Source organism: Motacilla alba, chromosome 6, assembly GCF_015832195.1.
Source record: "Motacilla alba alba isolate MOTALB_02 chromosome 6, Motacilla_alba_V1.0_pri, whole genome shotgun sequence".
In the NCBI taxonomy this organism is placed as follows: domain Eukaryota; kingdom Metazoa; phylum Chordata; class Aves; order Passeriformes; family Motacillidae; genus Motacilla; species Motacilla alba.
In genome coordinates, this window is record NC_052021.1 from 12,137,971 (window position 1) to 12,162,035 (window position 24,065).

Genomic DNA, 24,065 nt, shown 5'->3' on the forward strand with positions numbered 1-24,065 from the left:
TCCACTGGAATTGGTAGTGCTGCCAAGGAAGGCAGAAATTCAGAGTCAGAAATGAATGATTTTTCCCAACTTGAGAAAATAAATCCCTAGTCTAGATTTATACAAACATATATATATATATGTGTGTGTGTATATATATATTTTTTTTTTACACACAGGCACACACACACGTGTGTATCTCAATCAACAACAAAGACTAGTGCCCTTGTGGAGGTGTGGAATAATTAATAATTGCTATATGTGCTTGCACAGATAGATACTCATATTGTGAAATGGTTGTTTGTTCCCAGGTATTTGAATGTATTTCAAAGGTGGGTTCTGCCTAAACGCCTTCAGAAATGCCATCTGCAAACACAGAGACAGTCAGTAGATCTGTTACCCCACGTTCTCAGATGCAGCGAGTGATGGCTGTGGCTCCGTTCGGTGCAGAAATCCACCAGGACAGGACCTGTGCGTGTTGCTGATACCCTGTGTGTACTCCTTGTGTCACCATTCAGGCTGCTTACAGCTGAACAGGTAGGTAAATTAGGCAGATTTGTAACTCAAAGGTTGCATTTAGAAACCAAATGCTTCAACTTTAAGATGGAGATGCATTAAGAAAAAAATTGTCTAATTTCACTTTATTAACAGGTTCCAATTGAAAGAAAACATTCAAATTTGGAAGAATTTAGAACAAAGGTGCTGGTTGTTTAATATCTCCTCATGTGCCAATTCCAGAGAGAAGCAATCCTTTCCTGTTATTCATATCACATAAAGATTTAATTTCAAAGTAATTATTACTTGTTTGGGAGAGAGGCAGTGCCCTGCATACTGAACAACAAGTTACCAATGCCTTGCCTGGCAGGGACTTTTTTCTGCGTGATCCCGTATTTGCATTCATAATCTTTTTCTATCTTCAGTCTCCAGGGTGGTTCTCACCTTTCCCTTCCTGCACCAAGTCCTGCTCTGATAGAAGGTACACCTCATGCAACTGACTTCCACATTAACTCAAACCAGGGAGAGCAAAGGGGAAGTTCATGGTTTCAAAATGAAACTCAAAATTTACAAAGCAGCTGCCAATTAGTCAGACCTTAATTTTGCAAATTTATTTTGGAAAAAAAATTTAACATGAGCAAATGAGAATACTTCAGTGTTACAACAGAGTATATAAATGTCTAGCAATAGTCAAATAATTTGATCTTTAAATACAAAATAACCACATGAACACCTAATATACAGGTTTCATCTGAATACATATTTATTAGATAAATATTAGGTTGTCACATCATCTAACTACATACAGTTTTGCAAGACTAAAAATCACAATTATTTTTTCTGACCAGTTTAAAGTATGAAATGATTGCATTGTACTGTACATACAATGTACAAACAAAGACAATGGCCATTTTTGCATGTTACCTCAGATTGTACTTTTTTTTTTTAATTCTCCTCTGATCGTGATATCAAAAATTGTACAAAGTATGAATTTGGTTACAATTTTTTTTTTTTTTAATCCCCGTATTTTTCTTCATTATTTCTGTAGCACCCTAAAAATACACAGGTGATAGACTAGTACACGTAAGCTAAATATTACATGTAGATAAAACAAAATAAAACAAAGGATCAGAGTATATTACAGAAGTGAAAGTGGAACAAATGCTGAGACTCCACAAACGCTAACAAACAGGATTCATTTTCCACATAAGATGGAGCTTCAAGCTTTTTTTTTTTCCTGCGAAATAAAAACAATGCACATTCCAAGGAAAATGAATGCATTTCTGTTAACATGTCTCTATTTGTCATTTACATATGTACAGCTGTCCCTTGAGTCTCCGCTGCAGACACTGGCGTGTACTGTCAGTCCTATAATAATGTCTTGGCAGCAGAACTGTAGATCTCTGTGGGTTCTTTCCCAGATGAACTTCCATGGGGAAACGATTAAAAGGTAAAGAAACAAAAACAAAAGAAGAAAAACACTACTGGAATCTCATATAATAATTAAGCTTTAAAAGAAATGACTGTGATTACCCTATTTGCTAGGTTTTTTTCTCTAAACTTTAGTACGGCAGTGAATGGATAAAAAAATAACTAAATTTTCAGAAGCTTTTTCATACTGACTTCACTATACAGTACCTGATTTTAGGTGACAGATAAATTTTAAAACTGTCTCAAATGTCCAACATTTGGGTGATGGGTAAAAATTGTACTTTCTTTTTTAAGTTCTGCTTAAAAACCAAACATTTCTGTAAGTTTAAAGATGTCAACTGTCCGCTTTAATTATCTATTACTGTACAAAGCAGATGCCAACACTGCTCCAAACATATTGCTAATATCCATGGGGCTTTTTTTCCCTTTATTCTTTCCAACAGGTACTTGTAAATGATACATTTTAAATACTAGCAGTTAGCAAAAGGTCAATCCTTAACATACCTGGCTTAAAATACTAATATTGTGTTTAAGAGAAAATTAATTTTAGGTGACTAACTTAGCCGCTCAGGAATCAGTGGAGAATGAAACATGAAATAGAATAAATTTAAAAAATCAGAGCAACCAGTTCCAACTAATAGTGAGATATCTTTTTTATTCCCAAACCTATGGCTTAAGAATTTACCCCCCAAATAGAAAAAAACTAACTCTAAGGGCATAAAGTCAGTTTATCATTAGCCACCTCTGCACATGACTTCCAGACCTATATAAAAAATGCAGCAAAAAACCAGGGGGAAACTACTACAGCAAAATGGCTACACAACACATCCGTATCAGTAACTGAACAATGGTCTTTCCTAGGAATTGTGTGATAGCAGCACCACACCACAACCATATTACCATGTATTACACCAAGGTATCTTTAATATTCTGCACAGATCCTCTACAGGTTGTCAAGCCTACATAAGAAAAAAGACACTTCTAAGCAGAATGAAATATACTATACTGTTTCCCTCCCCCACCCACCAACATCCCTAAGTGTCTTTGCCCCAGTTTCAGAGACTGGAGCACCAGTACAGCAATATAAATACGGTACCATACAGATTTGCTGCTTGCCTTAGTGCATCTTTACCTGGTCAGACAGCTGGTCCTACATGTTCTGCTCACTTGGGCAAATGAACAAACTCTGCCATTACCAGCTCACGATCACCCACAGTCAATGAACACCGGTTAATCAGTTTGGGTTACTTTTTCCCTAGGCAAACACAATTATGTTTCCATGACAGAGCTGGGCCCTGATTATCCAGGTACTGCCTGATGTATCAATTCATTCATCACTTAAATGGATATGAAATTTGGGCTAACTTACCAAAAGAAAATAGGGGGGGAAAAAAAACCCAAAACCCAACTCCCTTATTCTGTTAAAGAACCCTCAATTTTCTTTTTTAAAAAAGGACCCATATTTTTCTTCAGACAAGGTATTTAAAAACACCAGCAAAAGTATAACCAGATCATGAAAATGTTGAATATTATCAAAGACGATACTAAAATATTCACAAAGATATTTACAATAGCAATTCTTAAAATAATTGATTTTGCATAATGAACAGCGCCTTTCTTAAAAAAACTTGAAAGAGGAAAAATATAAGTGTGGGACCATTTCTACATAATACGTTTGACAGATTCAATACTCCTACTGGAAAACAAAGAACTAAACTGCCATTTCCTTTAATATCTACAGCAAGGTGCTGCTGACTAGCATATATATACCACAATGCATGTACAGCAGTAGTGGGAAACGTTAACAAAAAGAGCAAAATAAAACAAAAAATGCAGAGAATTGACAAATATGACTTTGGTGAGGAAAGCAAATCCAGAGTCGTAAGCACAGAGCATGCCATTTACAGCATTGCAAACTAAACACAGAGGGCTAGGAAGCTATCTAGTCAAACTGACAGGAACAAACAAAATTTTGCCTGGCACTTCAGTTTAAAACGCATTGAGGCGAGCAAATGAAGGGTGTTTGATTGGATTTGGGAAGAGGAAAAGGAGTAGGGTCAAATATGCTTTAGTATCAAAAGAAACAAAACCAGTAACTGTACAGTGGGGAAAAGCTGAAATGTTGCACCACGAGGGCAAAGTTGGCACACATGCACTTCTTACACAGCTACTGTACATCATTTATAACAGAGAGAGAGAGACAAAGAGCACAGAAATGGGCACAGAAGCAATAGGAAGCTCATGCAGGAGCAGCAACCACACGAGAAGCAAAGATCACAGGGGCAAGACAGTAATTGTGGCAGCAGGGTCTCTTGAGGGCAGTAGCAATCTACTGACAAGTACTTATTCTCCCCACACTCGGTCCTTCAGAAGAAAGAGCTCATCCCAGCAGCCAAGTTTAAAAAAAGAAACTGAAGGAGGAGAAAAGGAAAAGGCGGAAGTATCTGTAACAGTCACAAAAACAGAATGCAAAGCAAAACTAAAATGAAGCTGTAAGACGTCTGTCCAATGTCAATGCCCCTTCTCAAGCTGATTATTAAAAATAATTATGCAGAAAATGATGTTACTCTCCCTCCATCCTGCAATGATTTCCTTGCTGCCTTCAACCCAGCTTGTCTTACTATGCATTGTGCAGTACAGACAGTGACACAAACTCTTGGGGCACCGAAGGCTGTAGGTAATAATCAGGAACAGTTTGGTTTGCGTCCCCCCTCCCTCTCTTTTCCGTTATGTATGGCATACATGGCAAAAAGATCTATTACAGCAATCTCTACAGCTGGATGTTAACGCAGTCAGAAACGGTACTGATTTGAAACCAAATCACAAAAATCCCTAAACACTGCAAACTTTAAAAAAATTTTTCCTGGGTGCTTCCAATCTGTGTGCTGGGCCAGAGGAATCCTCTGCAAAGAGATGGTGAAGATCTCTGCGCTTGCAGAAATCCCGACACCCACGGCTGCGGCCTGAAGAGCTCAGGGCTCCGCTACTGAAGTCGCGTTAGCTACAGTGCTGGCTCCCTCTGACAGGCCTGTGTGTCTTCCCTAACTTTACCACTTGACTGTAGGATTTGTGCTTTTTTGAGCTTTGTAGGTGTTTTTTTCATTTTGTGTGTGGCCAGGACAATCATTCCAAGGCAAACCCATGGCTGGAGGGGGGCAGAGGAGAAGTGGGGTAGAGGGAGATACAGTTTCAAAAAAATGGAAGAACAAGCATTGTAAAGACACTCTGAGACGGGTCAATTAAAGACAGTTCCATTCTGTTGATTTTTCTTCCCTTGCCAAGATTCGGTTTTGCCAAGATACTTCACACTATGTTTATCACAGAACTCTCTCTCTAGAGGATGAACACCAAATGGGGTTTCCAATAGCTGCACAACTGTCTATGCTTCTTTGTCACATGTAGCATGGCAGACTCGGAGATTACTGCATTTATTTAACTTTTGTATTATTTTCTCCCATCACTTTCGCAGTCTTTGAAGCTAACAAAAGCAGTTCTGAGATGAAGAAAGCAGGGAGTGCACCACTGGATCGAGTTGTGAGGTTTTTTTCTTCTCTTGTGGAAAAGGAGTGTTAAGATTCCTCGCTGTGCAGCCACACACGTGTGAACAAGTGAAAAGGATGGGAGAATACACATGGTTTCAGTTGTTCTCAAAGAGAGACAGAAGGTCATCATTGCTATTGCTTGGCAAATCAGGAGGATCCAGGTATGAAAGCAGCTCATCTGGATTTGTGAGTTCTGGAAGCAGCTATAAAATACAAAGATAAAGTAAAAATTACAGATAACAGAAACACAAGTGAGAAAAGAAAGGGATTAAACACCACACATTCCTGGAATCTGGTTTGCATAACAATATATCCAAATAAAACAGAAGGCAGCATCACAAGCCTAACACCCTCAGATGACGCAGTATCCAATTGCTTGTGAAAGTCTCTGTGACTCAGTTTTCACCTGTGAATTACATTATCATCTCAGGGTTTCTCAATCCACCCCCCCATCATATTGCCTGGCTCATGATCCTGACAAAACCTTCTGGATAAATGCTCATTATGAACGTTTCCTATAACACACCGCATAAACACTAGAAACAAGCACTTTGAGTAATCCATATTTGAGCTTTAAGGTAGATGGGCAAAGGCTGGTCTGGTTCTCACATATCAGTTTGATGGCCACCCAAAGCCTGCAGCTCTACAGAAGGAGGCAGCCCTGTCCTTTCCTCGCCCCCAGTAACTCCTCAGTGCACTGATCTAAGCTCTGGGACAGTGACCTGGAGCAAGGAACTCATCCAGGGTTAAAGCAACCAACAAATCAGGGAAAGTGGAAAAAAAAAAAAACAACTGAGGAGAAGTATGGAGAGAGGAGTGGCAAGCAGCTGGGTGAGTCCTTCTCCTTTCTGTGGCAGGAGTTTACAGTGGTTGGAAGTACTTACTTCACTACAGCATTACATGCAATTCCAGACATTTTAAAGGGTCACAGGTGTAACATTCCATCCAACAGAAGATGACTTAATCTGCACAGTTCTTTGAAGTATCAAAATGAATAGCTACGGGATTTCAATATGTATTTCCATAAATACTGTATTCCAATTATAAAATTTTGTTTTTCAAACCATCACAACACATTCTTTTTGATCTGACAGATGACAAGTACATTGTAACTCCTGGGTTGTTCATCAGGCAATGTTTTCTGCTCTATAATGCATCTCGCCCCTTCCTAGGCAAATGTAAAAGTGTCATATATAAAAAATTGCAGGGAACAGTTTGTAATTAAGCCCTTTTATGTTCTGCATTGTTTTAAAGATGAAAAATATGGACTGTTTTAACAAACTTCATAGTAGGTACATGAACTTAATTTTAAATTGTTCTGTGTTTTCAAATATTATAAAACCAAAAGCTTGACCAATTCAGTTTAACAAATAAATACTGTATTTATAGGCTTCTATTACTCTTGTGCAAATTAAACAAAACTTCATCTTCTAACATTATATGGATAAACCAATTTTTCCATGAGCTAAACATGAAATGCCAAAAAAAAAAGTTTATTGCTTTCTAAGCATTTTGAAAAAATGCAGTGTCAAATTTACAGAAACAGAATCTCCCAGAAGGAATCTTCTTCTTAAGCTACCACCTCAATTTATTCATGGTAAAAATGCTATTGTCATTGTATGGAGACATGAGACTTTTAAATGTACTTCACCTCCTATCATAATTTTTTATGAGTATATCATAAAAAATCCAAAAAGAAAAAAAAATCCAAAAGAAAATGGCAGCCCCACCAAGTGTGGAGAAATGAAGTTATTGAATTTGTCCTACAATTTTACAACTCAGTCTTAAAAATTTAAATCGTCCATGAGACCCATTCTTCTATAGCAGGGATTTTAAAAAAAGTTTAAGAAGAGTGGAAGTTTTAAACAACACGCTCAGTATGTGAAGTTGAAAAGCCTTCTGAGTTTGAGGGTGGCCGCAGCTTCCCTCAGTCAGAGGGGTCAGGCAGCCCAGCTGGCCTCCTGCCCCACTGGTGTGAAAACCAGAGAGCTCAGGAAGGACTTGCTGGGAACTAAGAGTGCTGTGCTGGAGCAGGGACAAAAGAGAAAGGAGTGCCAGGGCCTGTGAGGGGGTGATGGGGACAGAAGCTACAGGAATGTGCCAGATTTAGGGTAGAGTGTACCCTAAATAGGTGGAGCATAGAGTTTGGAGAAGTGTATCCTGTGCTCCTGAAGTTCAAATTGAGAGGTCTAACCAGTGATTTCAGTCTTGAGCCTCTGCTGTCTGAAGTACCTGTGCAGATCTCCCCTGTCTGTGCCTGCATCCATATGAGGTGGATTCTTTAACCCAGGGTAAGCCTTAGACTGCATCTACCTGAATTCCTGCAGAATGACCGTGTCTGTGCCAGGAGGGAGTGGGTCGAGCTGCCCACAGTACAGTGCCCTGTTTGCTTTGCTGCATGGGACTTTATTCAGCCAGGTTCCACAAGCCACCCATTAAAATAATCCATCTGATCAGGATCACAGGTATTTCCAGTAAGTTTATTCCCCACACTGTACAGCACTTGCCTCCCCTTTAGAAACCAGCGATCCTTCATCAGTGATAGCCATAGTACTGAGATAAGTGTACAGATTTATGTACTTTGCTTCTCACCAAGGAATGGGTGCCCGACCCATAACAAAATACTGTATGTTTCTTAGGTATTAGAAGAAAAAAAAAGACATTTTTATTTCACCTTTCAGTATTGCTCAGACAGGGCCCTCAAGGGTTCAGAACTTAACTGCCACATGAGCTATTATTCCCAAAGGATGTGCACACAACCATATTGTGTGAAACAGCAGAAGTTGCTTCACTGATCACTGTTCCTGCAGCATCCTGGAGCCTCTATCTGTCCCCTAACCCCTTCCCTCCTCTGCGAGGCTACCTGCCAGCCCAGTGCTCCTGTGTGACAGGGGACATGCAAGTATACAGCAACAGCAAATACAGATATAAATCCAAGGCACAGAAGCAAACATATCTCTAAGGAAATTAACTGTGCAGCAGCAGACTTTGGAACAGACAGAAGATACACATACAGGAATGCATGACTCAAACAAAAATCCAATCCTAGTGCTGAGGATTTCTATTTTGGGAGGTAGACGGCTATCCAGAGAGATACACCTCAGGTAAGTCACTTCCAACTCCACTGAATCGATGTTAAGAGATGGAAGACTACTTTTGGCCTTAAAACTAGACTTCGTTGTCAGCTGCCTCCCATGGTGGCTAAGGAGGCAGAAAATGTCCATGCTGTTTACGTCCCTGTGTGGTGTACTGGGAGGAGGAACTTATGCTGCTGAGCCACCCACAAGAGCAGGTTTGGAAGGGCACAGGCTGTTTCTGGCTGCAGGGAGCAGGGACAGTGTCACAGGGTGGGCCAACACAGATCCCGCTCCCGCCGGCCAGGACATGCCGCAGGGCTCAGCGCAGAGCTCACTTGGCACAGCAACGCCACAGTCTGAACCACACACAGCTGTGTCCCTCCTCCTATCCAGGCACTGCAACAGCTTCAGAGTCCAGGAGAGCACAGCCCAACCAGCGCCGAGGTGGGAAAGGAGGAGATGGCTCCCAGCCTGGTGCCTGAGCTGCTGCCTAAGGAAATGCCTGCCTCGGCGCTCGGAAGAAGCTTACGGCTCACACACCACGCAGCTGCTCCAACCAGAACCATCCATTCTGCCAGCAGGTCAGGAGTGCCCTGTCACCTTGGCTGCAGCACCTGCGCCCATGTACCAAAGCATGAAAGGATGGCATGTGCTGAGGAAGCGGCCCCGTCCCCTGCCCTCCCCGCCCTCCCGCGCGATGCGAAGCACACGCTATGGCAGGCAGATGAGAGTATGACACAGACTTACATCCAGCGAGGGCTCCGGCATGTCGGGTGCTCCCTGTCCACCAGCCTGACCCTCTAAGGCTGAGGAGGGGTTAAAGGTCAGGTCACTGTGTGGATGGTTGCTAGAAGCGGCCGGGGGTGGCTGCCGGGACTGCTGGGTAGGAGGCCCGCTGTGATGTAATGGCTGCCCTGACTGGCTGCTGGGGTGAGGGACGTGCAAACCTTGCTGCATGGAAGTATGGGACTGATCAGTGCTGCCGGGATGAGGGATCTGCGGAGGAGGAAAAAAGCAGGAAAAGAAAGTGAGGCCACAAGGTACAGTGCTCGCGGTGCCTGACTCTGTAACTGCATGTTATAAAACAAAATAAATTAAAAAAGACACACACAACAAAAAACCCCAGCAAAACCAATCAACAAACAACAACAAAAAAGAAATAAAAAAGCGCCATTGGAAAAGGAAACTCCATATCCCAATGCTGGAGGGAGTGTTTCAGCTTTTTGAAGGTTGTCTGCAAGGAGAAAAAACACATTGAACTTGTGCTGTTGGTTTGCTTCCTTGTAATGTGGAAAACTGTATATGAAGATATGGTGCAAATCAATGCACCACAAAGAGGAGGGAAGGAGGCTTATGGGCGTGGCTCAGCATTAGCAAGGCAGATGCTTTTGCCCTAAAAAATGTTATGAATGAATGGAGAATTTGTTGAATGATCCCTATGCCAGGAAACTCATTAACTGAGAAAATGCATAATTTCTGCCCAGCTCCCCTGTTCGGTAGCTTCCTGACACTGCAGCCTATTCCTGTCTCAGCTCTTTACAAATATCTTACAAACACCAGCTCGTCCCTACTCGTTCCCTCCTTCTCAGAATGCAACACCCCTGTTAAAGGCTGAAGGTTTTCCTTGCTGACATTCCTGGGTTCAGATGGCTGACAGAACCAAGGCAGCTCAGGAAGCACATTCCCCACCATGAGCCGAGCTGCTGTGGGTGGCTGCACACCTGCTGACTGCAAAGTACACTGCCTTAGCTTCAACTAGGCCAACAATCACACTCTGCTTTGTATTCATGCTGTGCATGAATTGTCTAGCAAGAACTTAGTGGTTTTTTATGTTTTCTGTTGGGAATAAACTACCAATCCACATGTGTCTTCCTAACCCTACTACTGAATGGGGGAAAAGTCTTTCTCACACGACAGAGAAGCAATAAAAATGCACAAGTCCAATTCTTCCTTCTGCTGCGTGTCATATTTGATGCTGGTGGATTCTCTGGGGCTTGACCTTGGTGCCATGAGAAAGAAGTGTCTGAATGCTTCAGAATCAGATATCTCATGTGAACTGGGCATATGGAGAAACAAAAAATGTAAACATTTTTTGAGGAATGCTACATATTGGACAAAATGAAGCTGAAATAAAGGAACAAATACATACATAGAACAGCATGAAATTCATCCAGCCAAGCCAACAGAAACCAGCAAAATGCTATGTCAGTATTCACCCTTTCATATCACATAAACTGCAAAGTTATATTAACTTCAGCCTACAGCTTCAGAAGGCAAAAGGGAGGTTATTACAAAAAATAATTAAATGTTCTCATAAAAAAATTAGAGAAACAAGTATTTAAAAAAATACTTTTCACCACTCTTAGGAAAGCTGAAACTTGAATACTGATCCATTGGGACAGTCACACTCAGCTGCATGGAGGTCCTTTTGAATACTTTGGTATTACGAAGGTTTGTGGAAAGATTCTACGTGCACGTATTTGGCTCTCTATCCCATATGAGAGTTTAAAGTAACTGGTAAAAAGTCCTGATATACATTTCTCCATTGGTGTCACAGTTTGACTACTTGAAAAACATTCTCCAACACTGTTGTTACCACAGGGGTAAGTTGGTACAAAATCTGCACACAGATCACACTTTAATGTAAAAGAATTTGCAGCCCAAAACTTTGCAAAAGTCCAAGTATAAGTAGATGTCAGTCTATATAGTACTGTTTCCTTCCTCACTCATTGAGATCAAGTGCAACAGAAAGTGTGGAAATTAGAAAGCTTAATAATAACAACAAAAAGTAAAAAGCAATTTATGATAGTGTTGGTAACGTGGGAAACCAGTTTCTAGAAAAATCCAAAACCAAACAGGATTATATTGAAGAAGTTCTTAAATTTATCCCAGAATGCATAAAGCAAGGGCCATGCTGGCACATTTAAATAAATAACTATTTTAAGCAGTAGAGGCATTCATATGTACTCAGACAGACTTCAAAACAAATAAGCAAGTTAGAAATTCTACATTGCGTTTATACAGGCAAGGATTTAAACATATATTTAGCTGATAACACAGTCACTGGGTCCTTAGACAATGGGTGTATAGGGACTAATTGTTTATTCTAAGACTGAGGGCAATCATATTCTTTGAAAAGCCACCGCAGATTCCAAATCCATCCGACTTAGGCCACTGACTCCACCAGCCCCTCAGTGAGGAAGCAGAATGCTTGGGACAGGAACATTTTCTATTTGCATTCAGCTAAGTAATGATAATCTTGCTATGGTGCAAACACATTGTAAGCAGCACACTTTGGGTATGTTTACCTTGCACCTGCAACTCCCACCATTTTACTCTGCAAACACCGACTGGCACTATGAATGCAGAGTGTAACAAAGTTGCCTTTGGTTGCACGGTAAGAGAATTCCAGAGTTGTTTTTAGTGGCATAAGCTTCTGCACTCTTAAAGCATTTACAGTCTATAAAAGAAAAGCTTAGAGCAGACAACTACATCTTCAGCTTAACAGCACAGAGCAGCACAACTCTACAGCCCAACAGTGACCTCTAGGAGTGCTGAGATGTACAGCTGTGGAGCAACGTATTGTGTGCCACTGCACAGCAATATTTCTGTCTCTGAAGAAAATTATTAGTGGGAAAAAAAATCACCAGTTAAAGCCAATGGTTTATTTCTCTCTCCATTACCAGGGTCACAGTTTTACCAACTCTTTTGCTGTGTTAGCTACCAAAACTGTTAAAAGATGCCATCCTGCCTACCCAGCTGATGTTCTTGGCCACTTTTCCCATCCCCCTGTTTGCCAAGTCTGCAAGGTGAAACCTCGTAGACATGCACTGCATTTCCCCACCCTGCCCCTGAATTAGTTTCCGGTCACATCAGTACCTGGATCCAGATCACTTCATGGCTGCAGTAACACTTTTGCTGGGAGGGAGGAAAAGTAAAAATAGAAACAAGAGCAATGACTTTTTATAGTAGCACCAGCTCATATCACCTCCCTGTGCATATGAACCTATGGTGCCATCATCCATTGCTCAGTCACTCCTTACACTGTCTGCAAGAAGCACTAAACTAGAGCTAACTGAATTCTCCATCGTCTAAAATGTGGTTACAATTTCTGAAAACAAACAGGAGCTGGCATGATGTGGCAGCTGTTCTGCAGCAATCTTGCACTGTTGCAATGCGGTATCTGTTCCACAGCTCTCACAACACTCTGTGCTGGGGAAGTGGTATTTTGGTCATGTTTCAGATCCTGACTTTTTTTCTTTTTCTACAGGAGTGAAACAGCAGTGTTAAGGGAAGGAAATTCTGACTGATCCATCCCTCGTTACCCAGTCCTAAATACACTGAGCAAATATCTGCATTTCCTGGAGTGACCTACAGAGTATGTCTGGAGGGATCAACTTTCTCTGCCTACCACTGTGTAAGGGCCACCACATAAATCTTCAAAATAGGACTGCTAGGAACTTCCTCAGCAGCATTCAGCTCCAGCAAGAGAGACCTCAGGTCTAAAAGGACAGAACATCCAATCCCAACTCACCTTGTAAATGGCCAAAGCGAATAGTATGTGCAAACTACAAAAAGCTGCTAACTGTGTAAAAGGAAAGACAAAGCCAGAGAAGAGCACAGGTAATATCCTAAAACCTTGCTTCAATCATACAATTTGTTTATAGTTGTTTTTGTATGAAGTGTCTCTTCAAAGACATGCAACTACACAATTTAGGAATGTGTTTAAGGCATGTATTTCTCTAAAAGCAGTGATTTTAAAAGATGCCTTTCTTGAGTGTCTGCTACAGACAAACAGTTCATTTTGAGAGAAAAAAACAAAAGAGAGAGGATAAGAAAGAAAGAAGAAAGCAGAGATTTTATAACACTGAAAAGGTTGTGTGGGAGCACTCAGAGTCCTCAAATGTGGACTGAAAACTGCACAGCCACATTGACAAGGTTAATCTAATTCTCTTCTGCTAAAAGACCTGAAAACTGATTCTCATTACAGAAAACCAGCCACTGACATAATGTAGGAATCTGCTTTAGCACTGCTTCCTATTCCCAAATGATATTGCTTGAGTAGCATGATAGATGAGGGAGAAGTGAGGCAAAGGTTTACTTTAATTGCCAGCTATCATAAGCAAGTATTAGATTTGCTACAGGTTGGCCCACAGAACTGGAAGTCCATTAACATTTGCCTCGATACACTCCCACAGCTCTGGAACATGCATAGCCTTGAGGAACTTTCACCTCTGCTATGTAAACAGTCCTATTTTCAGAAAGCTACAAATTCTTCACTTTTATACTCAACTACTTCATATCTTACCACTTCAGGAATTTCACCAGGGCAACAACTACAGCAAAGGTATGGCTGTTAACTGATGAAATCAAGAGGTAGTGCCAGATAATGGGAAGCAAAGAGAAATTCCCTGTGACTTTGATTCAAAGGAAAGCAGCTGTGAGTGGCTCAGGCTGGTTCACCCATTTCCCCTCACTACTGTATTCTAATACTGTGTGGTTGATTCCTGTGCAGAGAATTCTGACCACTCCGTGCTGTGTATGTGGAATTTGCCAATGCAAAGCTACATTTGCAGCATGTTTGTCCTCATTCATCAGCATGTAAAGTGGTAAAGTCATTACAGTTTCTGGACTCTTCCTCTGCAGACAGTCTTGGTACCTGGACTCTCTCCAAACTATATGAAGAACTCTTTCTCCACTCTCTTCTATTTCTCACCACCCTCCTTGGAAAACCCACTGCCAGCTAGAGGAGACATTGACTGAGTAGGCTTTTGCTGAGCATCTGCTACCACGTTTCCTCATTACATTCTGAAATTGTACTTTCTAGGATTCACTAAAGACACGGCACATATGACTTGTCAAGTTAAACATCCTTCCTGTGCAGTAACAGCGCACTTTAAACCCCCTGCTCTGCAACTTAAATGAACATAAAAGGATGTATACACACCCCACACACAGAGTTAAAATAGATGACTAACCATGCCTAAAGAGCTAAATGCTTCTGGTAGCTTTTCTATCATCTAGTTGCTTCAGTACTGCATTTTCTGGAGATATATAAAGTTCTGTATAGAAAACTCAGTGCTCTGAGCAAGCTGCTTTTCCAATACACAGTTCTGCCTCACCATTTGAGACCTGAATAACCTCTATTTTTCAGTCTCTTGCATTGATATTTTCAGACCAGTGGCAGTGTCTCTCCTTGAAATCTGCAAGCTTGTCCTATTACCAAAAGTTTAAAAGTGCCTTTCATGCTACTTGAGTAGAATTCCCCCTCAAATGCTTTGATGCAAATTTTGCCCTCAGAGAAAAAGCCAGGGAAGATATTGTCCCTGCTCTGAAGCCATCCAATATCTTGCTTTAACAAGCTGTCTCTTGGAGATGGATATTCAGTCCTGCTGGCCTGGAGAATGAAGTACATTTTTTTTTCATGTGTCAGAGCAAAGCATGATGATTAATACAAGCACACTGAGCCAGGTTCTTTCTTTCAGATAAACAAGCTTAAATGACAATTCAAAAAGTACAGAAATGCCTCTCCAAAAACAAAATGGCCAGAAACTAAAAATTGGCACTTCTGGCATTTCTCAAGACTACTGTATTTCACCAACTTCCCAAGTGAGGAATCCACAGCAAGTGAAAGCAGTTCGTAAGGTAGGTCCATCAGCTGGATGGGAGCTCCTTACCCCCACAAAGGAGAATCTACGTGCCCAGCACCATTACTTACAGATTCCTGCATGGGGTGACTGAGAGGTTTGTCGAGAGCTGCCATGCTGCTCGGCATGTCTGGGGGATGTGACAGCTGTGGCCCATGCATGAAGTCATTCATAGATGTGCCACCAGGATTCCCATGTGGGAAGTCAAAATTGCCATGACCTTGGTAACTGTTGCCTGAAAGAGAAACAGATGTGATTTGTTTCCAACGTTGATCTCTCCGAGTATCTTGCAGGAGCTGTGTGATGTGACGCCCTCCCTGCACAGCACAGGGAGCTGTGACACTGAGCTTGACAGAGCTGTGCCCCCAGTGCTGAGCGAGTAGGGACAGGGCACTTGGCTTCCAAACACTGGCTGCTGCAATAATTCATTTATGTGTTGGAACTAATTGAAAACTGCTGACATTTTGAAAAACTATTGCCAAGTCACCACATAAACTTAGCCATGCCGAGAAGTAAACAGGATATTAAATTCTATGGGATATTCGTATCTAGAAGCATCTCAGTGTAACTGAGACTGGCTGCCCAAGTTCCAGATTATTTATAGGACACCTGTGTTATTTATGGCTGTGCTTCTACACACTCAGTAAAACTGTAGCATTGCTTCAGCTTCTGATGAAAGTAATTGACAGAAGTGAATCTGGAAGATGCCACAATACCAGTTCATAGCACAGTCTCTACTCTATCCCTTCATAAAAGGCATAGAAGAGGTGTTCTTATCTAATTGGGCCTCCCAGAAAACTTATAAAATTCACTTGACTGACTGGATTTACACACAGATCTTGAAGCAGGCCTGGAGTCCCCTGCTGCTCTGCAGGACAAGTGCTGGATGACCACTGTCCATAGGGATCCAGCCCACCTCGGCCCAGGGATCTCCCGAATTCTAAAGCAAGCAGGTATCCCAAGACAGGGACTTCACTCTTCATATTTTTTGTTAAGATTCCTCTCTTAACACTTCCAATTCAGATATCAGCTCTAGTGGCTTATTTGCTATGAACAGCAAAAAGTAAACTAAAACCATTCACCTATTTCATACGATAGTGAAGTGGATGATAATGAGCTCTGAAATAACAGAACAGCTTTGGAGCTTGCACAGAGAGCCTGCAGTTTGTCAGTAGAAATACAGCAGTTTTAAATATTCAACTCAAGAAGGGAGTTTGACAAACTGAAGTAGTTGCATCATTTGCTCTTTAGCACAGCTTCACAAGCTGAAGTTTAATCTTGGAGGAATAGTAGTCATTAGCCATGTAAGAGTACTTCTCAAAGACGTCAGGACTTTGATCTATCATGTAAATACTGCAGAGCCTTACTAATTCTCATTTTGTTAATCTGCAAACTGGATGAGTCTCACAGAACATAGCTGGTCTTGCCTTGCATCAGGAATAATTAATTAGCAGGCAGCTGGAATGTGGTCTTGTAGTACTGAATATTTGTTATGTTTGCAAATTAAACTTCGGTATGCTTCCTGTCAAACCCAAATAAACAAACATAAACCACAGTAGTAATACTACTACTGCTACATTGCTCTGAAGAACTGTTAATCAGAGGACATTATGTAATTGCAATCACTACGTTTCAGTGCACATATTGGTGGAGAATAAAGATACAAGGCACCATGCCCAGGGCCTTACAGCCATGCAGTAGCATTCCCTCCCTGCAGCAGGAGCAGTGCCACGTGCTGAGGGAGAGGCCTGTCAGACACTTGGGATAATCTGGCACACTGTGCTGACACCCCGACTGCAGGGCAAACAGCTGGGTTTCACCTGCCAGTGGGGACTCAGGGCTGCAAGGAGCAGTGACTACCTCTGCTACAGGACCCATAGGGGAAGGCAGCAAAATACCAGTCCAGGCAGCAATGCTCACACAAAGCCTAAGCCTCACATGTGACCTGGCTATCCTGTCTGCTCCTGAGTATGAGCTGGAAATACGGTGAAGAATAGACAGCTCTGTTCTCAGGCTCTGACTGCACTTCACTCCCACTAAACGGGGGAAAAATATGTGATTCAGGGCTCTTGGCTTTGTTATAGTAATCATTCATCTGTTTGAAAACCTTGTAAGTTTTATCATCTGTCATCAGTTTTGCAGTCACTGGAGCAAATTAACCGTATTTTGCACGCAATCTATATTTTTCTTCAACGCCTGCAAAAAGCACATGTATCACCTTGTAATCAATTTGGGGATTCTGATAGTGTGAACAGTTGGTCTTTTCCCAGAGCTGAACTGACTCATATCATGTTACTTGCAAAAGAAACAGTCTCTGGTTTCATGTTTTCAGAATTGTCACTATAATTGAGTTATTCACAACGTACCAGTAATTTGAAAGCCTATCCCCATTGCCTGCATTTAGTTCCCTGCTCCTCAATCTGGTAGCACATGGGCAGAGGAACTCAAAAGTAATTTTCTAATGCAAAGGTGTTTGCAAAGCAGCTAAAAGCTCTTTACAAGTTGTCCTTTCTGGTGGCCTATGGAATGTCACTCACCTGGCCACAAGTTAACCTAGTGGCCCAAGTAGCAGGGTAAATGGGTCAGGTTTTCTACTTATGTAGTACCAGATGTTTTCACATGAGAGTGGAACAGAAGGAAAATGCAAAGGAAAAAAATGCAGAAATATGTCTATTGTGGCAGGCTGTGAATATAAAAGGTAACATACAATGTTTCTTGATTCAGGGAGGGACTTAAAATATTAAATAAAATAACTAAACACACTACAATATATTAGTAAAATATAATACTTACTAATTGAACAGATGATGCTTAACTGAAAAGACTTACTCAGAATTTCAGAATTGCAGCCATATAATTTGCTGTCCTCATGCATCACTCTGAGAGGATGCACTGACACACCTGAATCACAAGGCTGACTGAACCACTGAGTGCTGGAGTGAGCAGCCGGGTGCACAGAGCCATAGAACTAACCTTGGTTACCGTATTCCGTGGAGTTGTTGCCTCCTGGAGGAGGGGGTAGGGATGGGTAAGGTGACGGGCCAGGACCCAAAGCTGCAATCATCTCCATTACATTTGGCATGATCATCTGGCTTGGACTCATTGTCTTAAATCTTTTTGAGGGAATGCCATCTGGGTCATCTTTGATGTGAATATCTGACTTTATAGGGACCGGCCTCCAACTGCAAGTTGGATCAATGGTAACTTCTTCAAACTCGGAGCTGTAAAATAATGTGAAAATTTAGCGTATCAGTTGAATTTTTTAAAATCAATTCTGCTGAAGTTTCCATAAGAATCTGCATGGTAACCAATGTTCTGAAATGCTCTGGTGTAATACAGCATTAAGATCTTTTACTCCTCAAAAGTGTGCTTAAAGCAAATTTAAAAAAGGCAACCATGAGAGCACATTTTCATGTTTATCGACACAATGAAATCCAAACATATCAATGTGGTTTGCCACCTCTGAATCAGAGGGACTGCTTGTAAATACAAGAAAGCACTTAATCCTCCATTCTGGCTCTTCCCTCTGCTTCATTGGTGAGGCTGCCATTAAGAGATAACCCAAACAACACCTACAAAGATGGAAACTGACCCACTCTGTCACCTGGCTCCCCCAAGGCACCATGCAATAGAACATTCAAGTTCAATCACCAAGATCTGTTTTGGTGTGACTATCTCAGTACTCATTACCATAACTCCTAGTTGCTTAGTCTGGGATATCAGGAGGGAGATCACTTACTTTTGTATGGCGTTCAGAATACCCCACATATACTGGTCAACCTCCAAGCCCTCCAAGAGAGCAGTTTTACTAAAAAGTGAAAAAAAAAAATCAAAAACAAACTTCATGTTAGAATATTGCTAGGGAAAGAATGATTTGGGGAAACAGTTTTAGTTCTACATCTACATTACCAGGATATTTACATCAAATAGACAAGGATACATCTACTTATGTGTGTCTGCAAGCTAGTCGCATTCTTTACGTACTTTTTGTTAGTGAAATACATTGCAAATTTGAAGTATTTTCAAACATAGCAGATCTCTCCTGTGAACAACAGTTAGCGCTATTTTTTTAAATTAGATATTTCTCTTTTTTTGAGGTCCACAGTACTATGGCTGCAAAGCAACTAAGTGTTACAGCTATTCTACTTAAGATCAGCACAGATGGGGACAGAACAAAACAAAACTGGAAATGATTTAGCTATGTAGGCACTTAGATCTGAATGCAGGTGCTCATGCTTGGAGACACAGGACAAAAATTTAGCCTAGATGCATGAATACATGAATTAAGAAGGCAAGATATCCAACTCTCATGGTATTTTTAGCCACATGTAGAAGACAGAACAGATTTGGGCAGTTTGGAGAAAGCACTTGTGTGCTAGGGCATGGATGAGCCACGGACAGTAATGGAAACGAGCTCATCTCCAGCCTGCCATGTCCTCAGAACAGCCAGGATGGGCAATCCCTGCTGCTGCTTGCACCTAACACTGGAGACTTGTGCAGAGCCCTGGCTCCTCAGCTGAGGCTGGAACCCGCTCCCAAGCCTGTGCACGGAGCACAGGAGGTTACAGACACTGAACTGGCCAGCAGATGTTCTGCTGGTCTTTCTGCCCAGTTAAACACAAGGATGGACTGTCTGTAACCACTTCCAAGATTTTCTTCCATTTTTTCTGCAGTGCACTAACTCATTGGTCAAAACATTACCTTGAAATTATACCAAGGTATCCATCCCTCTTTTCTCTAAGCAACAACTCCAGCTTTTGCTCCTTGGAAATTTTTACTTTTTTTTAAAATTAGCCTTATTCTGGATTGTAGATGTCTACCTTATCCATGTAAATATTTGAACCTCTTCTGAGCCCTACACAACCCGTGGATGATATGTAATGAAATCTTCTGAGAAAATATCTTGTTACATGTTTTTGAATTTCTAATAATCCAGGGTGGTAAAATATTGCAGGAATTCTCATTGGACTTTATGCTCTTTAAGTAAATGCGATATATAGCCTTATTTCCTAGAACTTCCTTCTTCTCCCCTTCATGATCTTAAATATGATCTGAATTTGGTCAAATTGTGTACAACTGCATTTTATGTAGTATGGATGCACTTACTTGCATACTGGACACCGCCAAGTTCCTCTTTCACAGTTCAGTTGCAAGTAAGATTCCAGATCAAAGCACTAGGTATCAGAAAAAAACAAAAAAGGAAAAAAACAAACCAGACAAAACAAAAAGAAAATACTGTATTAAATGAAGCAGTTAGACAAAAGTAAAACTGACATGAAAAAAGCCTCCTAGCACTGAAAACTAAACCAAACAGCCTACTTTTCTCCTCTACATTAAACATACATACAGTTAACTATTGAGGCTGACAGACATAAATGCCATGTATTAGGTGCTCCCACATGATAACCAGGCTGAAGGTACTGTACCAACACGTGGCTGAGGGAACCCTGCCAGGCACTGGCATCCACTCACTTGGACGTGCTTGCAGTCGTGACCCCTGGCCGGGAGCTGGATCCGCCGGAATGTGATCGGACACTTGAGAGACACTTTGATAGCAGTCTGCTCCACTCCATCCTCCCCATTTAGTGTTGCATTGCCAGAGGAAGCTGCTACACTGCTGAAGTTCCTCTTGACTGTTTAAGAAGAAGGTGGGTATAGATGTGACAAAGCAAGAGTGTATTGTTAAGTTCTAACACAGAAATCTGAAATTTCTTCAACATTTAAGAAATTAACATTTAAGGGACAATTGAATGAACAATATAACCATACAGGTGTCTTCTGGCTAATTTGGAACATTCTCCTGAGCAGAAAAACCATCACACATGCGTATCAGCTATATTCTTCACCAAATTAAGTGTCACACAAGCACTGAAAGCAGCCCTAGATAAATAAAGAATTAATCTTTCCTTATTTGTGAATCAAAAACAAATACGGGGGAAAAGCCAGAGAGATTCTTTTGGAATAAGACAGTCTTCTTTAGGAACTAAGCTTGTGGCCTTGAAACTCGGTTACCTGCGCCAAAATAGCCATTCATCTATCCACATCATGTTCTGAAAATTCTTTAAGTACAGCTTAAGGTTGTCAGTAAACAAGTAAATCTGGTGTAGAGATAGCTTATCACAACTGAACATAGACATTCTGGAAAATCATCCCCCCCACAAAACACAAACTCACTCTTGGTGATACAATGTTCTGCTGGGAGGAGGCGTTTCTTTAGTAGACCTTGAAGCACAGAGCGAACCGATGGCCGGTGCACCAACTGCAACACGAACAAGTGCGACTGCAAGGAAACACCTTTGGTCAGCAAGAGAACCCAACACACAGGCTAAACGTTTGGCAGTGTTAAATGCACTCCCAAACTGAGCTGCACTCTTCTCTTGGACACCTGGTTTCTGTGAGAGCCTGAGGCTTAAACATAGAAGCTGGTTCTGCTCTGCTGAGCACACACACTCCTTTATGGATATTCTGCACACTGTGCAGTTGCTCCATGCTTAACGTATAGAAGGGCTTTAAAAAAGCAAGGATTTTCTGCATTTTCTCCCTCCTTAATATTCAGTATACGTACAGCTGACATATTAATCTCTGACTTCAGGGTTTATTTTTAAAACCCTGGACTGCCTGACACAGCCTAGCTTACCTGCCTGCCCTCAGACTACGTTGGAAGTTGTGAAAACAATTTGCAACTGATGTGCCTGGAATCAGCTCAATCTTCCTACCCAACACAGAGCTCATTGTGGATTCACAGGATGCTGCCCCCTGCTCTCTGCCACCAGATAAACGACATTATGCAGGGAAACATCCCTGTGAAGTAAAGAAAAATGGGTGGATGGCTTCTTGTCAAAGTGCCTCACACCGTGACCTTGCGAGAGCTAGCAGCTTGCTTTATTGTCAGTGACAAGAGAACAGTCAGAAGCTCAGACTGGATTTGCAGAATGGTCTGCATTAAAAATACAGCACTCATTCCCGAGAGTAACTAACCCATGGAAAAGGAGAAAGGTGAAAGCTGAATGGTCTAGATTGTATCTTTGAATCTGAAAAGGTACTGAAAATTCATCACCGGCAAAACAATGTTGATGTTTTCACGACAAACCAAAGACTGTTTAATACACTGTGCAAATGAAAATAGTACCATCAACAGTCTGCATTGCAATCATCTACATCTACATCAACAGATTTCAGCCACCTTGTTACACAGGCACACATGAGGAGGTAGGTGATAAAACTCCCTTCCTCCCCTAGACCCTGAACCTTGTCAGAGACATTGGAAGGACACTGCTACATTCTGCAACAATTAAGCAGCAAACATTTCCATATTAGCACTCTGACTGTGTCAACATCATTAAGTAAAAACCTCACCAGAAAAAGGCATGGAAAAAAAATGAGAGTAAGGCTCTTTCAGCTAAGGCAACATTTGCAAACTGCTCTAAATAGCAGAGTCAGCAGCTGCAGCCCCGAGCTCGGTGTACTTACGCAACAGCACGCTGTGACTGTAATCTGAATGGTGTTTCTCCCTGGCTGGCAGACGTGCTTTAGGTGCAGAGGTTTATGAGATGTCTTGTTGTCACCACGTTCGATGGTAAGTGGGGTTGCATTAACGCTGACCTGGACTGAAGCTGGCCAGTTTGTGTTCATTTGTCTGTCTTCATGGTGATAGCATTTAAACTGCAATTCCAAGTCAGACCTGCACAACAACCAATAAATCTTCCTTTAACTTTGCTTTCACACTCCATAGGGTGGTGGTTTTTATGCTAGGATTTTTCTGGATCAATCAGATTATTTTTCTTGAATTATTGCCATTAAGAATATAACACACTTCCTTCATAAAAGCCCTGAACAAAAGCAAGTCACGATGAATTAATGAGCAAGAATGCCCCAAAGTTGCTCCTATTTTACACTTATAAAGGACTTGTCAAGGAAACACCTCAAACCTTTTTGCAAACCCAGACCATGGAGTGATCCCGCAGAAAGAAGAATGTCAACATCAGGCAGGTTCTTCCTGAGTTAGGAGTTAAGAATGAGAAAGCAATATGCTGCAGTGGGTTTTGCTGGAAGTCTGGATTCTTCACTGCCTCAGAGCACTCAAGGAAGCATTTGAATGAAGGTATGTCAGACAAAATACAAATACAGCTAATCCTGCCTTAGAACAAGTAAATCAACTAAGATAAAATGGCTCCTACATCTTACCCCCCACCAAAATCAGCTTCTGTGATTCTAAATTAACATGGCTGTAAACTAAATCTAACCAATTTAGACCTTCTTTCAGGGCATGAATTCCTCCCACCTCTCCTATAATAACTTCCACTCACTATTTAGCTCCTCAGAAATTAGTTCTAGAACACCTTCAAAAAATGAAAAGGCTGAGATTAGGTTAATTAAAAATTAAGTGGGTAGACACTATGACTTTAGTTTCATAAATGTATGTTAACCTTGTGTTTGGAATGAGTAATTTCAAGAAGAAATTTAAAAGAACACAGAAAAATGAACTGAAATGTCAGAATTCTGCTGTTCATGACAGCAAAAGACAGCTCAAAGTTTATTGTGCTAACTTTAAAATCTATGTTCCTGAACAATCTATGTTGCCTGAAAGAAGACAAGAGATCCAAGAGGAGCAGCTCATTCAGGAGATTAGCACCCTAATTGCCATTTTCCTCACAAAGACTTCAATCTGACTCAACATCATCTTCTCTGGATTCCAAAACATCAAGATTTAGCAGTGGACGCAAACATGTGGGCTTTTTAAAAAGAAAGTTACAGAATACAAATTACCTGACCTTTCAACATAAGCCATTACATGAAGTCTTTTCAGGCTTTTTTTATTAACCATTTTCTGAAAGCTCACTCTGCAAGTTCCACTCAGTCCCTCACCGCAGGAGGGCACAGCACAGTGATCCAAA

At 41.3% G+C, this 24,065-nt stretch overlaps 1 protein-coding gene across 7 annotated transcripts in view; it reads right to left on the reverse strand.

Moving 5' to 3' along the window:
* Positions 1-1,213: 1,213 nt before the first annotated feature.
* ZMIZ1 (zinc finger MIZ-type containing 1) overlaps positions 1,214-24,065 on the reverse strand; it is a 339,352-nt gene continuing 316,500 nt past the window's right edge. For 6 of the 7 annotated variants that reach the window (XM_038141494.1, XM_038141490.1, XM_038141492.1 and 3 more), the window contains 9 exons: positions 22,642-22,852; positions 21,346-21,451; positions 20,644-20,804; positions 20,278-20,345; positions 18,911-18,979; positions 18,145-18,392; positions 15,243-15,406; positions 9,272-9,520; positions 1,214-5,650 (listed from right to left, as the gene is read on the reverse strand). In XM_038141494.1, coding sequence (XP_037997422.1) covers positions 5,543-5,650; positions 9,272-9,520; positions 15,243-15,406; positions 18,145-18,392; positions 18,911-18,979; positions 20,278-20,345; positions 20,644-20,804; positions 21,346-21,451; positions 22,642-22,852 — 1,384 coding nt within the window. In that variant the 3' untranslated portion in view covers positions 1,214-5,542. The remainder of the gene's footprint in view (positions 5,651-9,271; positions 9,521-15,242; positions 15,407-18,144; positions 18,393-18,910; positions 18,980-20,277; positions 20,346-20,643; positions 20,805-21,345; positions 21,452-22,641; positions 22,853-24,065) is intronic. The other variant, XM_038141495.1, reaches the window with a different exon arrangement.